The sequence below is a fragment of the Rhea pennata genome, chromosome 12 (genome assembly GCF_028389875.1).
Source record: "Rhea pennata isolate bPtePen1 chromosome 12, bPtePen1.pri, whole genome shotgun sequence".
Taxonomy (NCBI): domain Eukaryota; kingdom Metazoa; phylum Chordata; class Aves; order Rheiformes; family Rheidae; genus Rhea; species Rhea pennata.
The window spans coordinates 19,905,844-19,925,883 of NC_084674.1; the positions used below are offsets into that span (position 1 = coordinate 19,905,844).

The 20,040-nt window shown below is 38.7% G+C and overlaps 1 protein-coding gene across 1 annotated transcript in view; it reads right to left on the bottom strand.

The window, feature by feature from the left end:
* Nucleotides 1–20,040, bottom strand: part of SLC6A11 (solute carrier family 6 member 11) — a 98,855-nt gene that overhangs the window by 66,349 nt on the left and 12,466 nt on the right. The window contains exon 5 of the mRNA XM_062585310.1: nt 223–355. Within this exon, the coding sequence (XP_062441294.1) occupies nt 223–355 (133 nt within the window). The remainder of the gene's footprint in view (nt 1–222; nt 356–20,040) is intronic.

Genomic DNA, 20,040 nt, shown 5'->3' on the forward strand with positions numbered 1-20,040 from the left:
AAACAGATTACCAAAAGCAAAAAAAAAAAAAAAAAAAAAAAAAAAAAAAAAAAAGGGATTCATAATTACATTATCTTATATACTCCAAAGTATAGTTATTTACAGCAATATGAGGCACATTTAAAATTCTACCATTCAGATTTGAGTAAGTGTAAATGACAACACTCAGGACTTTGGGCACAAGAGTCATACTTCAGCAAATACACAGAATTTTAACCTCACCTTTCCTGTTGACTTTGTTCCTTTCCAAATGCAAAAATAGCAGATAGTCCAAGCGGCGAGAAGGCATAATGCAAGTTCCCAGCGAAGATTCCCAATATGTTCAATTCCATCAGATATAGCTAGAACCCTGCGTCTGCCAAAACAAGAAGAAAAAAAAAAGCAAAGTGAAATATAAAACACAAAAACATATAAATATGAAACATGGGGATAAAAATAAATCAGCTTCAACCAGGGAGAAACTCTAGTTACTGATTACGAAGAATGCACGATATTAAGAAAGAAGAGTCATAAGGAATCAATGGAATAGTCTCACTGGGTTTTACATCCAGTTAAAACTGAAGAAATATTGAATTTCCCAGGACAGTGACATAATCAAAAGGATTTTAAAATATTCAGTATAGCAAAGCTTTATAAAAAAAAAAAAAAAAAAAAAAAAAAAAAAAAAAACTGAAAGAAGCAAAACAACCTCTAAATACTTTGGTTTGTCTCAATAACAGAGAAATCATATAAGCTCAAAATAAAACACTGTAGTAACAACTGATTAAGTTTTAAACTGTATTTTCACCTTTTAACATTTTTATAAATGTAATTTTAGATGAAAATATAATTTTAAAATATGTATTTTCAGAAGTGTCAAACATCATGGCATTTTCCAAATGGATTTTATTTCAGATATAACATTAAAACATTAATTTTTTTTAATTGCATTTTTTTGTAATATAGTCAACAAGAACAGGTGCTGCATTTACTGTTTGTTTTTTAAAAATATCACTCAGTTCTAAACACACAAGTCCTCATATTTCTAAGCACAACATCCCTCCTAACTCATAGTCTATGCTCAGAGAATTTACTAACTTGGTAAGCAAGACAGATAAAGAGTACAACTAAACAATTTTTTTTTTCACTTTTGTTAACAGGAATTGGAGAACAGAGAAATTAAGTGACTTGCCAGTATTCACAAAGGAAGTTTGCAAAACTAGGCTTCAACTCTACCCTCCTGAAACATGGGGCAGCATCTTAATCATGAGAACAATTTCTTTACTTAAGAATGATTCTCTTACCTGGGGTTGCAAAGTCCTTTCATCCCCTTTAATTTTAACATTAAATAAACACTCAGATTACAAAGTAATTTTTTTACCAGTCTGTAAGGAAACCATAGTACTCCAGGCTGCATTGTATAAGGGTGTTAAAAGCAAAACCAAGAATTTCTTCCTGTAAACTCATTGATTTCATTAATTCCCTCATGACTTTCAATTCTTCATTAGTCATGACAATTCAATTAGTCTAAAAGAAACTCTATGGAGAGTTAAAGGAGTTTTCTTCAAGAATCTGAATTTCTGAGAGCAACAAAAGCATGACTTAATTTATATAAGAAAACAGAGATTGACGTGGATTTAAAATCCAGAGATACAAAGATTTAGAAACATCTTGTGATCTTTAACCTACTTAGAGCAAGCAAACAGTCATTTGCTAATCTTACACATAGAACACTATTCTCAGTCATTCAGACCTGCCTTAATCAAATCTCTACAGTGCTGGTCACAAGGCATTCTGTGTACATATTTCCACAAATATATTTGCACATGTGTGTGTGTACAAATATACATTCACATATACATTTCCCACATTCAAACTTACATATATTATCCTAAGTTCTCCCTGAAATCCATATTAAATACTACTTGAATAGCCTCAGAGACCCAAGGCTTACACTACCTCGCTTCTCAGAGACACTGAGAAGATGAATTAATTGAAGTTTATGAGTATTGTGATATAGTTAAAAGCCCTAGAAACAAAGTATCACTTCTTATCTTCATCTGGATAATTTTGATAACAGGTAATTTTGGATACAGAAAGACAAATCATATATGATTACCATATACGTGTAACTTACCATATAGTTTTAAATTGTATAAATTACTATATATGTATAACTATACTTATACAGACTGTGTAATTAATTACACTGTATTTAGGTTACCAAGTTCAGTATTAACTCAGAAAGTGTCCAATCTACATTTATCCATATGACCTTAATTCTTCCTTTTGTGTTTGACCCAGTCATTGAGGCAATTGCATCAAGGAATAAAAACTGTAGGATTGTGTAACTCAGAACCATGCCTAAATAGAATATAGTCAGCTCCTTTCTCTAGATGGTTGGATAGGCAGCTGGGGATCTTAGCTTGCACTCTGTGCCACCCAATAGCTACACAGGTTACGGAAAGGAGGTAGCTCACAAACATCCAGTGAACAGAGTCAATTTATTCTGCAAATATTGACTATCCATCTACTTTTATAGTATTTCTTCACAAGTGGCAGAATTAGGGTTGTGTCAGCAGTCAGTAACATACATTCAGTATCTTTTAGCTGTTACTGCAGTGTCTTCTATGCTGTTTTTAAAAATGCTTGCATCGGACTGCATCCTCTTCCTTACGAGGTCTTCAATAGCAGACTTCCCATGTGTAAGTAGTCACAAGGAAGATTACTGCTTTCAATGACTGCAGAGACAAAATGTCTCAGTGCTATCTTCAGGTGATGAAGCTGATCTAGTTCTTTCAATTTTCCACATCAGTAGATGGAGGATGAAGGGGAGTTCTTTCACCTGCCTCTAATGATGCAAAATAGGAGGCTGAAGATGTGAGGAGACAGGCTACTTGGGAGAATTACAGGAATGCAGAGTATGTAGAGATGCAGCAAGGAAGGCTAAAGCCCAGCTGGAACTGAGTCTGGCAAGGGATGTCAAGGCCAATAGGAAGGGCTTCTTCAAATACATCAGCAGCAAGAGGAGGACTAGGGAAAATGTGGGCCTGCTACTGAATGGGGTGAGGACTCTGGTGACAAGGGATGCAGAGAAGGCAGAATTACTGAATGCCTTCTTTGCTTCAGTCTTCACTGCTAAGGGCAGCCCCCAGGAATCCCAGAGCCTGGACATGAGGGAGAAAGTCTGGAGAAGGGAAGACTTTCCTTTGGTTAAGGAGGATAGGATGAGAGACTTTCTGGGCAGGCTAGACATCCACAAATCCATGGGCCCGGATGGGATGAACCCACGGGTACTGAGGGAGCTGGCGGATGTTGTTGCCAGGCCGCTCTCCATCATCTTTGAAAGGTCCTGGAGAGCTGGAGAGGTGCCTGAGGACTGGAAGAAAGCCAATGTCACTCTAGTCTTCAAAAAGGGCAAGGAGGAGGACCCAGGCAACTATAGGCCGGTCAGCCTCACCTCCTTCCCTGGAAAGGGGATGGAACAGCTCATTCTGGATGTCATCTCCAGACATATGGAGGAAAAGAAGGTGATCAGGAGTAGCCAGCATGGATTCACCAAGGGGAAATCCTGCTTAACCCATCTGCTAGCCTTCTCTGCTGGAATGACTGGCTGGGTAGATGAGGGGACAGCAGTGGACATTGGGTACCTTGATTTCAGCAAGGCTTTTGACACAGTCTCCCACAACATCCTCCTAGATAAGCTCTGGAAGTGTGAGTTAGATGAGTGGACAGTGAGGTGGATTGAGAACTGGCTGAAAGGCAGAGCTCAGAGGGTCATCATCGGTGGCGTGGAGTCTGGCTGGAGGCCTGTGGCTAGTGGAGTCCCCCAGGGCTCAGTACTGGGTCCCATCCTGTTCAAAATTTTCATCAATGACCTGGCTGAGGGGACAGAGTGCCTGCTCAGCAAGTTTGCTGATGACACCAAGCTGGGAGGAGGGGCTGACACACCTGAGGGCTGTGCTGCCATCCAGAGACCTGCACAGGCTGGAGAGCTGGGCAGAGAGGAACCTCCTGAGGTTCAACAAGGGCAAGGGCAGAGTCCTGCACCTAGGCAAGAATAACCCTAGGCACCAGTACAAGCTGGGGGCTGAACAGCTGGAGAGCAGCTCTGCAGAGAAGGACCTGGGAGTGCTGGTGGATGACAAGCTGACCATGAGCCAGCAATGTGCCCTTGTGGCCAGGAAGGCCAGTGGTCTCCTGGGGTGCCTTGGGAAGACTGTTGCCAGGAGGTTGAAGGAGGTGATCCTGCCCCTCTACTCAGCCCTGGGGAGGCCTCATCTTGGCTACTGTGTCCAGTTCTGTAGCATGGAGCTACTGGAGAGAGTCCAGCATAGGGCTACGAGGATGATCAGAGGGCTGGAGCACCTGCCCTATGAGGAACAGCTGCGAGAGCTGGGCCTCTTTAGCCTGGGGAAGAGAAGACTGAGGGCAGGGGGGGGGGAATCTTATCAGTGTGTACAAGTACCTGAAGGGAGGGTGTCAAGGGGATGGGGACAAACTCTTTTCAGTTGTCCCATGTGACAGGACAAGAGTCAATGGGCAGAAATTGAACCACAGGAAGTTCTGCCTGACCGTGAGGGAGAATTTCTTCCCTGTGAGTGACACAGCACCGGCACAGGTTGCCCAGAAAGGTTGTGGAGTCTCCTTCTCTGGAGATCTTCAAGGCCCGCCTGGATGCAACCCTTTCTAACATGCTCTAGGTGACCCTGCTGAGCAGGGAGGCTGGACTAGATGATCTCCAGAGGTCCCTTCCAGCCTTACTGATTCTATGATTCTATAATATTGTTGAGAATGGGAAGATCCAACTATCACCAAGTCCTTAAGCTGGCCATACAGCTACTGCAGAACTTCTTCTGGATTTCATGTGTTCCAAGTGGTACAGCTGCCGTTCCTGTGGCAGCTCTGGAAGCCCTCGGGGCCCAGTCGTTTAGAATATCTGTGTTAAAATGTTCTTGTGCAGCTGAAGTGGGACTAAATTTAACAGAAAAACCCCCACATCTCTAGCCTGAGGTTTGTCTCCTTACTTTCTAATGAATATAAATGGAGATGTAAGACCTCTTCACTAAAAAAAAAGAAAAAAAAAATGTTACAAGAACTTTTTGTAATGGAAAGTGTTAGACTACCTAAATGTAAAAGTTATTGCCACCTCTTTACCTTTTCCTCCTTGCTCACTAACAAGCTTTATTTTGCAAAGCTCCTAATATCATCTAGTTAGACAGAAAAGTGATCTGGTGTGGAACAGCATCAGCTAGCAAAGAGCTGCAAAGAATCTAAAGAACTGTCATCAAAATGCTGCAAAAAATGGTAAGAGGTAGCTTTTGATGAAAGATATGCGTTAATCAAGAGGATGAAACTTTTTATCTACAGTCTAGAGCTGAAAATAACATCACTAAACCACAATTACAGAGAAAGGCTGATGAAATGGACACTTAAAATTCAAGTTTTTCTATGCAATTTGACAGACAGCATCATGCTGAATTTGACTTAGGATGAAAAGGGTGGACCCCTTCTACAAACTGTCATTCAAAAGGGAAAAAAGCCTTCCAAATCTGAGCTCGCCTGGAATATTAGTGTTACTTTCAAGAGAGCAAAGGACAAAACTGGTGTAATATGATTAAAAAGGGTCTAGACAACAAAAGGCCAATGACTGTGTACTGAGAGCAGGCTATGGATAACCAAGTCAAAAACATGCTAGGAATGAATAGTCCATCACAGTGGCCTGGTGACAAAGCAAGGAGTAGATAGTTTCAAAGTCATCTATTTTGACTGCAGCTACTACAAGGATTTTCAACCATTTAATTCACTTAATAGATGGACCAAAAAGCTTCAAATTATAAATGACTCACTTTCTTCCCTCATTTGGGGACCACTGCTTCCTTGTAGAGCCTCCCAGATCAACCATCTTAACCAGTAAGATTTCTGCTTTGCCAGGAAGAAGGAAAAACAGCTTTGACAAATCCAGCTGCTAATATCAAAAAGAATTTTTTCCAGAGCAAACTCTAATCTTTGCAACCTCATGACAAGAAAGTAGAGTGTTATCAGCCCGTTGGGATGTCGTTAGCCTGTCGTTAGAACGATATTCACCTACGCAGTTCATATCGGCAACATGGAAACCATATAGTTTGTTGTGACATGCATATATCAAATCTTTCAGCAAGGAAGCACAATAACCTCCTATTTCCAGTTTATAACTGTAATTCATGGAAAAGCAAACCTGGACATAACATCATCAATCTCTTACCAAAAAAACAAAGATCCATAAGTAACTTGAGAAAAAGTGGTGGGTGGCTACCTTTCTCCCTAGAAAGGGACCTTTCTTCCTTTCTCTTTATTTAGGAGCAGGCAGGGGAGGAGGAAAGTACTAGTGAACTGACTTAGAGATGTAGTTTGGAGAGAGTTTGGCTCAAGTTCTGTTTGAATTTGACAAGTAGATTCAGCCAGAGAAACTCTGAAGACAAGCAAAGGAAGCCTAAGGAATTAAATTATTGTTTTGCTTAGAAATAATCAAATTTTTATTTTCAAATGCCATACTATGTTTTAAAACAAGTATTAATTTTTTAAGATGAAGAAGCAAACAATAGAACAAAGGCCATAAAATCAAAAAATGAAACAAAATGTTTGAGTTTGGACCATAAGGGCCATGTCAGTCGGAAACACTTTATTATTTACCTTTCTTCTCAGTGAAAAATAATAATGAACATATTTCCTTAGGGTTTCAGTCAAACCATTTTTTTACTGGCTTCTTGGGACAGCAACAGAACTGAGAACAACATAAACCAGTGATCAGCTACCTGGATCACAAAACAATCAATCCAGAATGGCCAGACCCCTCTCCCATCTGTTGCTTTGACTCTCTGGGGCATTTCGCATGTTCCTGTTGTAATATCCATCATGTTTATCATTTTGTCCTCACTCTCAAAATCAAACATACCACTGAATACATTGCAACCTATTAGCTCTTTTTCTCCCTCTCCTTCTAGTCATTTAACCCTGTTTTTCTATTAACATCATTCTTCATTTTTCACATATATAAGTCTAGTGCAGTAGGACCTAGATCCTTGCTCAGATTCAGGAGATAGCATAAAATGAATTTCATCAGGTACACCCACCTCCCCACATCCACATCTATTATGTTGCCCCAAGTATTCTACAGGCATTCTTTACTCCTTTAGAACTAAATAGTAAAGGATAAGCCCATAGAATAGTTTTCTAACCCACTAACAGAATCAAAAAAAATCCACTGATTTAGGTTCATTCGATACATTCCTTTAAACTTCAGCTCTTTGCATCAGGAAAGGAGCACCTGTGTAAGTGCTCCTAACTGTGCTTGCTGCATCTATTGCTCCTATCTTTACTCTGCTTTTCATTCTTCCTGTTTCAAATTCTTAGATAGGAATTGTGCTTCCCTTAGAGCTTATCATGTGCTGGACACTGCCATAATACATAAATTAGTAACCACAATGATCCTGCACTTCTGCATCTCTGAGCCACACACTGTTAATTCCAAACACAAGAAAACATTCAAATGACATTTATATACATGTGTGCCTGTATCTGAACAGCATTTCTTTTCCAAAACAGGAAGGTATGAACAAGAGCAAGATGGCAGTGCTATGGAGGTATATGTAAACTAATTCAGGTACTATACACAGTAGAGCCATTCTAACATGGCTCTCTGCCTGGGCTAATTTGTATTAATTCTTAGCACAAGTCATTTCTTACTTTAAATACATGCACTATGGATATACTTCTGCTGCTCTGGTGCATGCACAGGCCTATTCAGAGACACCTCTGCACTACAGTCTATCATATCATGTCGCTACAACACAACTAAACCTCCTATGTGACAAACCTCTGTCAACAGGGAAAGGCTTCTGGAGACTGGTAAGTGTATTTGAGAGAGGGTGGCAACTTCCTCACTGGACTATGTGTATACATCTGCCTGGCTGAACTGCATCACACCAGTCACTAACGCTCATGAATGCCACCGGCCCAACCTCACTGTAAATCTCCATACCCATCTCCCGACAACAGTTCTGCACAGAGCAACAAGCTCTTCTCAGCTTTCAGTCATGAATGTGCCAACTGAGTTATCCATCTTTATCCGGCTGTTTTGTAGGGTTGTGATAGAAATGTGTATTATGGGAAAGAGACACAGAAATCTTTCAGGTATAATTCCACAGTGCTGACACCACACTGCAAAATAATGGGCCTGTTGGAAATGTGTGTCAACTATATGGCACAGTCAATGCTCGAATAGAGCTGCATTAAACTCACACCTGAGTCCATATCCAGTTCTCAAAGCAGCCCATTCCAGTAGTCAGTGACGTGTATCATTATCAACAGATAAATGCTATTACTATCTACCCCACAGACAAGAGTGTTATCAAAAGGCAACTTCATTTTATGGATACAATTCTCAGTGAAGACCTGAGATGAAGATTTTTAAAAGTAACGAGTTTCTGGATGCTGTCTGCAGGGTGACGTTTTTCTAACCTATTCTATGCCCAACACAATTAGCCTGGCTGCTCCCATTTAAAAAAGACACTTGATGCTAATCAGCTTGCAGGAAGTGAGTATCTTTATCTTTTGAAGTGCTGTAAAATCTTTGTTTTTAGTTTGTTCAAGCTGAACAAAGGTTTTATGTTCTTAGAAAGCCAGCAGCGACAAGTCCAGAACTTACAATTAATCTATAACATACCTTGTATGCAAAGAACGTACGTGCGAAAAGTGTTGCTCAGAGGCTAGCAGTGATTTCCTCAACAGTCAAGACACTGCTCTCCCTAACTGTGGGGCCTGCTGAGATTCTGATTGAAACAGTAGTAGCAAAGCAAGGTTTTGAAAGGAGGTAGCATTCCAAACTTGAAATTGTTCTAGTAAAGACTCAGTTCAGTCTGGCTGCAGACACTCTTTTATCTGCCCTTGTTCTTTTATTATTTAATTTGAATTAATCAAAAAAGGCAGCATTTAAAAATGTATGATTCTTCCTGCATCTAAGAGGCAAGTTTGGTATATTTATGGGATTATAGAGTTGATCACAGCTTCCTGCTCCTCAGCAGTCCAGCTTTTATCTGAACTAAAGCTGCCATGACCTTACATAACCATCACACAGCCAAGCAGGAAAATACATATTGCAGATTTCACTACATCTTCCTCTACTTCTCCTACCACTGCAAGTCTTCTACATCACCTTTAACACTCTCCTCATCTTTTTATGCAGAGAAGGGTACAGAAAAAGCAAGAACAGTAAAATCAACATTGAAAGTGATGCTCTGTTGGTTGGAGTGACAAGCATTTGAAACAGCTTCTAGACTAAGAACTTCTGGAATATCAAAATCTAGAAGGTTCTTTGCACCAATGTTTCACTTGTAATAGCAGATACTAAAGCAGAGCCTAAGAAGGGGGAATATTATGCCCATTATGTAATTTATGGAGACTGTGGTGGGAACAGGTTATGAACGCTTCATGGTCATTGCAAGTTAAATTATTCCTGAACAAGGGCCTCAGCATCAGCCAAAAGATCCGTTAGCATAAACTATGTGGTATTGTACAACGAGACAATGAGACAAGTCGCAATCTCACCAAGTTTTTAAATTCTAATTATCAGGTCATATTAAAGTCAAAATGCAAAATAATGCTTTTCTGATGAGGAGATGCACTAGTTATCTAACTACACAAACTGACAACCTCAGGGAAGCCACTGTAGATAACTGACAAAACTAACACGTAACTGAACGTCACGCTTGGTAGCTCTCGTACAATTCTAGGTTTGCATTTTGATACAGTTGCAGTGTTGGAACTTGAATTTCTCTGTGCTAGAAATTTCCATTGTCAAATCTGAAACGCCCCATGAGGGACCAGGATGTCAGGATGGTCCTAGAATCAATGCTTACAGTTTAACTTGAATCAAAACCTAAGTGTGAATAAAACAAATGAACACAGACAGAGTGAGGAAGAAATACCGAGACATAACCGATTTCAACATACTTAAAAGTACTTGAGAGTAAACATCAAACAAGATCCATGGCAAGAAACTACATAGCAGGCTATGACTTTTTGGTCTCTGCATTCCAGGAACATACTATTGCTAGTGGTTACTGCTGTTCTTCCACCTTTTCAACTAACATTACTGCACTTACGTATTCCGGCAAAACTTGGAAAGATAAAATCCTTTGGGGGAAGTATTTCAAAAAGTGTTATATACTTACTGAAAATACTGTTAATTTGTTTGTGAATGTGTTAAAATACTTTCAACTTAGCAGTTCAGGACATCTGAAGGGAAGAAGGGGCCCTTCATCCTTTGAATTGATGTGGGAGAATGTATTATGAGGTAATTGCTACTTCTGACTACTCACAGCTGAAAAGTAACCTTTTGATCCAAACTTCGTAACTGACATTGACAGCTTCACCTTCCACAAGTGCACTCTTTTGGGACACAGCACTACATTTCCCATGGGCTGGGAGAACATTGCATTTTTCTGGGAAAGGGTGTCTTTATTAAAGCATTCCAATGTGCAGAGCTGTAACAGACTCCTGAGCAGAAACAGGATTAACTGCTGCCAACGCAGCATTGTTGAAAGGAAAGTACTATGGTACTTGTGAATTATTTCATGATTTGAAACCTGATAAACAGATTCAATCTACTTGAGGAAGGTCTCTTCGTATCCCCTTTCTGGGGATATTTGGAGCAGTTTCCAAGACATTTTTCTTTTACAAAAAATCAGAGAAGATGAAATCAGAGAAGATGACCTCTTGAAGTTAGTCCTCTTGTCTCTTCATCCAGGATGGCATTTGCTATTTATTGTGGCCCACATTCTGTGGGGAGCAAAGGGAAAACAAACTTAAGCCACTAAGCAGGAGTGGTGCTGCTGTCCAGGGGCCTTTCTTTCCTGTTTTGGTATGGTCCTTTCATACCTGTAGATTTTTCATACCTACTCTGTATTTACCTTTTGAATCTTGCTACTTAGCTCCTTGTACAAAAGCACACAGATCTGAGTATTTATGCTGCACAGTTTTCCCATCATTTCAGTAGAGAAGTATTAATCTCTCTCAGGTAGAGAGATTACCTGAGAGTAATTCCTTTAACATAGGAATTCACATGTTAAAGTGAGTTTAAGTTTTCCATCAAAAGATATGTTTTCTGAACTCCTACCTTTCTTTCCGTCTCTCATTGCAGTTTATGCATTTCAGCATTCTCTAATTTCTATACATTGAACAAATCATCTTGGGTACAGCCTACCCAAACGCACTCTAGTACTATGCACAAATAAACAAGCTTCCTTTCCATTAACAAGTTTCTAGGAAGAGAATTCTAAATGCTGTAATGAACTGCCTAGAGGGATTACGGAATCTTCTTCCTTACAGATCCTTTAAGAACAGGCTAGAAAAACATGACACAGATACAGTTTCTTTGATGTTGGCATAAGATGACAGACAGCAAAATCTCCTAAGGTTCTTTCCAATCCTTCCAGACCTCAGTGGCTTTGAACAGACACCTGCGGCTTTCTAAACTTAAAGAGGCCAGACATTGCTCTGATACCCCATCTGACTCAGCTATAAAACAGAGGAATAACTGCAGCTGATACAGACATACAAAAACTTGAGCAGATATTAACTCAGTTCTGAAACTGGTAGGCTTCAGATTCCATGTACCAGTATCCTCTGTGGGTGCCTGAACAACAAGGCATCCAAGGTTCTGGATGAAGACAATCACACTATGGACTGTTGCATTGTCAGATGCTTAGTCAGATAGTTGGCAGTCATAAAATCAGCCTGGTGTGAGAGAGACCCTAATGGCTGCAGTAGTTCCAGACACACTGGAAGGCTGAGATGTTTGCCAGAGGCACACAGACGAGTAAAGTGATATTCTTTTTACCACAGAGATCAGAGGCAGCTGCTCATCTACCAAAGAGTATCCTTGTTTACTGAGGAAGTGTGGCCAGCTATATAAATGTATGTTAGAAACAACTATTTTGAATTATTTCCCCACCTGCACTATTTATTCTCCATTGTCTGAATCACTGTAATTTTCCTACTGTTGGATATATAGAATCTTAAGAATTGAATGCTGAAGTACACTTGACCCTACAAGTAGGCAGTAGTGCTGTGAGCTCTTGCTCAAGCTAATGCTTCCTTATCCTCCTTCAGGTCACTGCTCTCATAACTGGTAGCAGCGTTAGTGGATCACCCATGTACTGAAATTGATCTTTGGTTCTATCAAACCACTATGCAATGCTGAACAGTATAAGCTTTTCTGCACTGTAGTATCTTTCAGACAGTTACAACATTTCCTTGCAGTTTTCTGATTTTTGTCCTGTTTGGAAAAGAGGCTGATCCACGCGTTCAGACAGTGTAACTTGAAGGAAAAGAGTAGTTTAGAAGTAGTAAAAACCTTTCAAAGGAGTACTGGGATGAAAGCGAGCAAGCAGAAGCACAGAATGCTTACTTCAAACAATAATATATAAAAGTACAGTCAGTGAATGACATTCCAGAGAAGGCTCCACTGCTTGAGTCAGTAGTCTCCCATTTACTGACTAGACAGGCTAAAACTCTCAGAAAGTAATGAATAAAGGCAAACAGAAGGCAAGTTCAGCAATATTACATGCTCCCTACCTTTCTTAGAATATGGAACGGTTTTCTCTAACAGTATTAGAGTATACAAAACTCTCAAGACCTGAGACTCTATTCTCCACTGCCTTACACAACCACATGATGAACTCTTTACAAAATCTATGCTGAATGCTAAATATGATGTAAGAACCAAAAGGTTAGCAGTTTAATTTGTAAATTCTGTAGTACCTTGTACTAAAATAAATGATTATAAAAGACTACAGAGAATCTGCCCCACAAAACACACAGAAACATTAAACACATTGAAGTTGCCCAGATCACTGCATACACTCCAACCTATGTATTTGGCACAATTAATATTCTATACTATTATATTTTTGAAAGTTCTTTAGACTGAGAAGTACATCATTCTGTCATGCTTATATAACACAAAATATGTCACACAATAAGTAACTGTACTATATGAAAGAAACATTTGAGATTAGTACTCAGCACAAATAACGATGGCAGCCCTTGAATGACTTGTTCACATTCAACTAAAACTCAGTGGGTGAAAAAATTGCATTTTATCCAGTTCTCCTTCCATTAAGTTTCTGAATCACCCTTTACTAATGGTCTTTTATTAACTGTGAGCATGTCTTTCAATAGATGTAAGTGATGGTAAATTTGCATCTTTTGACAGTATCAGAATGGCAAGAAAAGGACACACACGTAAACGAAACAATGAGCTCTAGCACTCAGAATTGACTCACTAGAACAAAACACAGTGAATTTTAAGTTTCCTAGGATGTTTAGTAAATCTATCGGTAGTAACTGACTACCTACCAGGATAAGGTAAAATAAAAAAATAAGTATGTGTACATCCTTTAATAAAACAAACCTTAAAAGGATCTTCTTGTTATGTCCCTAGTCAATATATTAGTATACTTACTACTCACTCTGTGTCTCGAGCTTTCTCTTCCTTTTGCTGTCATTTTTCATAATCTCTTGACTAAGAAAACATACTGAATTGTACAATGTTCTCTTATGCAACAGATACAGGAACATTTTATGCATCGGTGACGTAAAGGCTGTGAAGTGATTCTCAGTCTTAAAACAATAATAAATCATCCTGTTCTATTCTGTACAGGCAATATATTAAAAGGTGGCTGACAAAAATATAAAGGAGATTTTCTGAGGTTCACTGAATGAATAATAATCTACAGAATGAAAAAGAATTCTCATTAGAAGGGAATCTAACTCAGGTAAGACTTTGATAAATAAAGTTGTTGGAGTCTTCTCCCTAGTACAGGAAATGAATATATATTTTAACAGGGAAAATCCTTATAAAAATGTAAGCCCTAGACTACAATATATACGTGCATTGCCTAAATGAACTCGTATGACCCAGATAGCATTTTACATTAATTCTGCTCTTATTTGCATCCGTATTATACAATCTGGAACCCCTCCAGGAGTGAAGAAGCATTTAGAAGGCATGTTGGTTAACTAGTTGAAACATGAACACTCCTGTGGCTTACTAGCCTGCAGAGCTTTGGGTACACAGTGGTACCTTGGTACACAGTGATGGCATGGGAAAACATGCAGTGATAATATTAATACCATACAACAGACATATATCTCATTATTTATAGAAGAAGAATGACCAAAAATAAAGGATTATTTTAAAGTTCTTTTTCTTCTAGATCCTAACATTTGGAAAACTAAAAATGGGAAAAATGGGTCAATTGTGTCAGTTTTCCAAGCAGTGGTATACCTTTAGTTCCCAGAAGTGTATGCTCCTTGAAAAAAAGAGAAAGAATAGAAGTGCCAAACTCTCACTGGAAATAAGAATGAGAGTTGGCAGCTCAGACACTTTCACTTTTCTGAAAGTTATACATTCAAGACTGACAAAGGTTCCAAAATCTGTGTACTATACAAACTTCTCTGGCAGCAGACACCCTTTAAGGTGCTTAAAGTTCCATATGAACTCATGAATAGGAAATGTAACACATCCACATGTTTATGAAACTGCTCAATATAACCCTTGCCTCATATTTCTGAGTACTGACTCAAACCACCAATGCTCAGTGACTGGAAAGATGTATTTTAGCTTTTAATAAGAATCCATAACGAAATTCCTCTCCAACCACTGGAACTCTCTTCTGGAAAGCCACTTGATTTTATACTTAGAAAAAAAAAAGTAGCAGACAGACTATTCTCACAGGTCATGTCAGTGTGAGTCACCTGGCTAGAGCATCATGCACAGTTATCAAATACTCACCTCTTACAGAATATTTTCTGTGAACCTACAAATACCAGAATGAATTATTCCTATTTTTACTACTCAGCCTAGTTCTTTCCTCATGAAGTCCTGACAAGACAGAGTAATGGATGTGGTTCTTTTTATTATCTATTACCTACTTCTGCAGTTTTATCAAATTTAAAAGTTAGATTAAATTCACCTCAACAGACTTTCTCTAAGACTGTGCTTGCTAAAAATGCAAGTGTTTCTTGTGTCAGCCCTTGTCTTACTAAAGTTAGCACTTAAGTTACTCGGGTGCCATGCTGAACCAGTTAGCTGCTAGTAAATACATACAGAGAAAGAGTTATTTTTATAGCTATACAGACATATATAAATATGTGAAGTGACAGATGCACACTGAAGATTTATCATTCCACTCCACTGTTTTTGTTCAACCTCTTTCCCTGAAGTCACAGAAACTTTTTCTTAGCCAAGCCTGAGAGTTCCATCCTGTCAGATAATTTCTTTGTACCATTTCACCCATTCTCTACAGTTTCTTCGTACTCTCTCAACATATCAAAAGACTCCTTCAGTCTTTTTGAAGTTTTCCTCTTCCCAACTACTTCTCTTTGAAGAAGTCATTCAGTGATTAAAGCTCATTTTTCTTCAATTATCATCTGGGTAATATAAATCCGTTCAGCACTCAGACTGATGCAACTTGTAACCGAAAAACTGTTTTGTAAAATAGTCCTTCAAGGTGAGCCCTTGGCTACAGATTCGTATAACTAATGAGTGATGGTAACCTCTTACATGTTCCACATAGAACATTTATATATGCCAATATAAAACCACACCCTGACTGGCCAAAAATATGACACATTTCTCATACTTGCTGGCCCTCCTACTAAGTCCTGATTACAAAGAAACCTGGGAAGTAAAACTGCAAAGGAGCTGGGGCACAAGGCAGAAAAGAATAGCTAACAGGCCAAAAGAGAAAAAAGAAAACTGCAAATGTGATAATGTTAGCTGAGTGAATCTGATCTTAACTCTCAAGCTATTTTAGGAGGTCTCGAGTCCTATTTTCCTGTAAATAGCTACTGAGTCTTCAAAAAATACCATCCTCTTACAGCACTTACAGCACGATTCTTAATCAGATAAATTAAGATAAATTCTGCTGCCTCAATCTTCGATTTGCAAATTAAGAACAACAGTCAGCAGAGTTGAAATCATAAAAAATAGCTCTGGAAGGAACTTCAGGAGAGTATCAGCCCTCTTTCCCCACTGCAGGACAAATACATCTACATCATTGCTTCAAGGCCTAGTGATTGATACTACACAATCTTTATAGAAGATCTATGGCAACGTTTAATGAGTCTGACTCATTTATCAAGGCTAAATTTCCATGCTGCCACACAAAAATACAACTTCTTGTCTCAACCAGTGGAAAACACTTCCTTCCTTTGGTAGCCATCCGTCCTCAGCCTTCTGTTTTCCCCACTCTGCAATCCCAATTCTTGTATGTGGTTTCCTTCCAGATTTTGGATCTCTCCTGTTGCTGAAGCTCATAGTGCTTTTACAGATAAGTATGTTTTACTTGCCCCCCTTGAAACCTAAGTCTATACAGTCTCCATATACAAGCATAAAGACTGGGACACAGTGAAACAGACCTTATTCTGCACTTCCTTTACTCTGCTCATCTCTGCAAAAGAGGAGTGAGAATGATTATGACGGAAAACAATACTGCATAGTTCTCATGGGTGAAAGTTATTTCCCCTTTGGTTTTGGGAGCTTGTATAAGTTACCCCTGTGATCAATCAATAACCCCAACAATGGGAGAAGGCTCAGAGCGTGAGGAGCCCCATGAAGTTCAGGAATAGTGTAGGATGTAGCTCATTAATCACAGCTGCTGCAGACAGAATTGAATTTATCTTAACACAGAGGGGACCAGAGGGTGACCGCTGTGTAAGACAAGCAGCTCTATCTGTTGAGTGGACCAACTGGTTTATCAAAAGAATGTGAGTATCTCCCTGAGTTAGCCAGACCAGCACGGGGGAAGTGTATACATGACTCAGCCCAACATAAGAGTTTAAAACCTGAACAACTACCAAAAAAATTTCAAAGAGAGCAACAGGCTTGAGCTGGCTTCAACCCACGTACTCCCTTACAGCAAACGGTGATGTCCAGCATTGTGATAGTGAACATACTATATAAACCAGTAATGGAGATCACGCTGGTACTGTGATTGAAATGTATACTGCAATTGCCATATTTTGCTAAGTGTATACACTTGCACTGTGATTTCAGCATATCGCTGTATCACCCTGCTAAATCAAAAACTCCATGTAACATCAAATACCTTCAAAATAAACTACTGTATTAAACATTATACTTTCTATGTGCAGAATATCTAAAAGAACCTGGTCAGAGAGTACTGGACAACTCCCTTCAAAAACCTGCTGATACAAAAATTCAAGAATGTATCCAGAAATAGTATTGAGAGAGAGAGAGAGAGAGAGAGAGAGAGAGAGTTTAAGATTGAAAGAGTGTGAGAAGCTTTTTTAGAACAGGAATGCCATCCTATACACACAAAATTTCTCTGCAGCCAGATAGCTGAGTCAGAGTGCAGTGCACACACCCATCAGAACCACACAGCACTACAGATAGCTTTACTGTTTCTCATATCTGATGCTCAAACTAACTGAGTATTGCACTTTCTGCAGGGAGTATCACTGCACTGTGCAGGTTCATCCTAAGGTCCTAAAGAAGGTTAAAGGAAGACAAGAACAGGACTAGAATTTGCTTCTGCTTCAATTAATGAAATCAATAATCATAACTTTATAACTATGACTATGATACAGGAACATTACCACTCTGTTTTTAATTAAAACTGTGTTTACTTTCAGTTCACTGCAGAAAAAAGACTACATTTAAATATTTAAGAGAGTTTCTTCTTTTTGAAGTTAAATTTATTTTCTCCTGCACTGGGAGGGATATGCAGTGTTGTCCCTGCCTAGAAAAACATCAGATCTGACTGCAGAGCAGAGCAAAGAACAGAGTAGTTCCAAGAATGATGCTTTTCCCGGAGGCAGAAGACAGCATTCTGCCCTACAACCAGTTCTCTGAGATCACACCAGGAAGGCTCATTATGACAAACATCTGTTAGATGCAAAGCCAAATTTAAGTTCTCAAAACATTAGAAGACCTTCCAAAAAGAAAGTGTTTATTTGATGTGTTTTCTGCATCCCTCTTTTGAGCATTTAAACTGGCTAAAAAGCTAAGCAACTACCCTTTCAGTTAATCCCTTGAATCTACAAAGAGACCAGGTTATATAGCTGATAAATGCTCTTAAACAAACTCAAAAACAAAACTCAAAAACTCAAAAACAAAACTCAACTATATTCTTTTCTTTAAGGCAGCTAGCATACTGGAGTAACTGGCTTCAGGCAGAAATTTACCACAGATAGCATGTTGCATTTGATAATACCAGAGGATTTAGAAGTTTGCTTAGATAGAAATATAGGAGACCATACGTAACAAAGGCACACGACGACAGACACTACCAATTTGTAAGTGCTTGGGATGCTTAAGCCTGTATTTCTATAGAATAGTTCCACTTTTAATTTATTGAAGTTTAAAATAGATCTCATGTATAGGTTTAAAGAAGGTACTGTGGCCTTGATTTGTGACCAGAAAAATTAAGAGGAGCTGTGTCACCAAATTCAGAGGATGCAAGATCAGGCATTACTTCTGAATTACTTTTAAGACTGAATACTATTTGGATAAAACTATCAAAGTCCTTCCTCTTTTCTCCTGCAGAACAGGAAGCCCCTAGCCATTGACTAAGTGTTGATTCCAATAAAGCAAAGACTTCCACATCCTTTGTTTGTCTTTTTTATTGAAATTGTAACTTGAAAAAGGGGATGATCTCACTTATGTATTTGCACAAAAACAGGCATGACAGAAAGGATGCCTCCCTATAGAGGTCTTCTCTAAGTAACAAAAATTATCTATATGAAATTAATTTAAATCCTAACAAAGTTAGGATAAACATTCCTGTTTATTTTAGCATGTTCCACTATTAACTGACAAAAGGCAAGTTTGTCATGGCATAACTAAGGTTGTGCTATTTTAGAACTTTCAAAATATTTTTAATTCTCTCTGTGCAAACTGTGCTCTCCCCAATATTCCTTTGCCTCCCTCATCAAAATGTGCATTTTAAAGATAATTGTGTATGTGTTACACCCCTACAAAGACACACACACACCCCCACATTAATAGCAATAATGAAATCATCCTTAATGTCATATTTCATATTTTTCTAAGAATCAATAAGTGTTTTGCATTCTTTAGCAAAACAGTGTATCTGATCCAGCAGCTTTACAAGCATATTATTCTGCTCCCTACACCTTCCCACATAATCACTAAAATTTTAACAGCTGTGTAGTTAAAGGGTATTTCAAATAGTTCACAGACGATCTTTCCTACAAAAATGCAGTTTCTATCTTTTCCAACATTGCAGGCAAAACTTCATCATACCAGCCATTTTTTTCAGATCAACTCAACACCACAAATTCCTAACACACATTCTAAGTAGTATACAGTAAAATAAATGTTTTAAGAACTATATCAGGATTCCAACAATATTAGATAAAGTATAAATGTTATCATTCTAAAGTAGGAAAAGACAAATTTTTTTTCACAGGATACTCACAATCAGACAAACAAGAATTTTTTGTTAAAGTACTCACATCTACTGAAGATCTGTTTATAACACTTAAAAATTACCTTTCCAAGCATAAAGATGCAACTCCTAACACTGTACTTTTACCAGAAGGCTAAGAATTTCCATTATAACAGCCTGTTTTCAGATATCTATTCAGAATTCCACTGATCGATCAAAAGGTTTATAGTTGGTTTCAAAAGTATTAATGGAAATTTCTGGCTGCACCAACATTTTACTGCAATAATCTGACAGCCTTATATTGAAGGAAAAGAAAAACACATATATCCAATGTTCAGTGTAGACCTCTTCAGGAGCCAGACGAAATCTTCCCAGATCTCCCAGACAATATGCTCTAACACTGCATGGAATGCACTATATGGAAATTGGGAACATCAGAAGGAACAAAACATCTGGGGGACTGGGAGTTAGCGAGACTGGAAGATAAGCTAGGGTGAGACAATTTGGACAAGAAGGCTGGTCCTTCTCAAATTAGCAGACAGGTAGAGGGAGATGAAGAAGCAGAGAGAGGCAGGAAGAACAG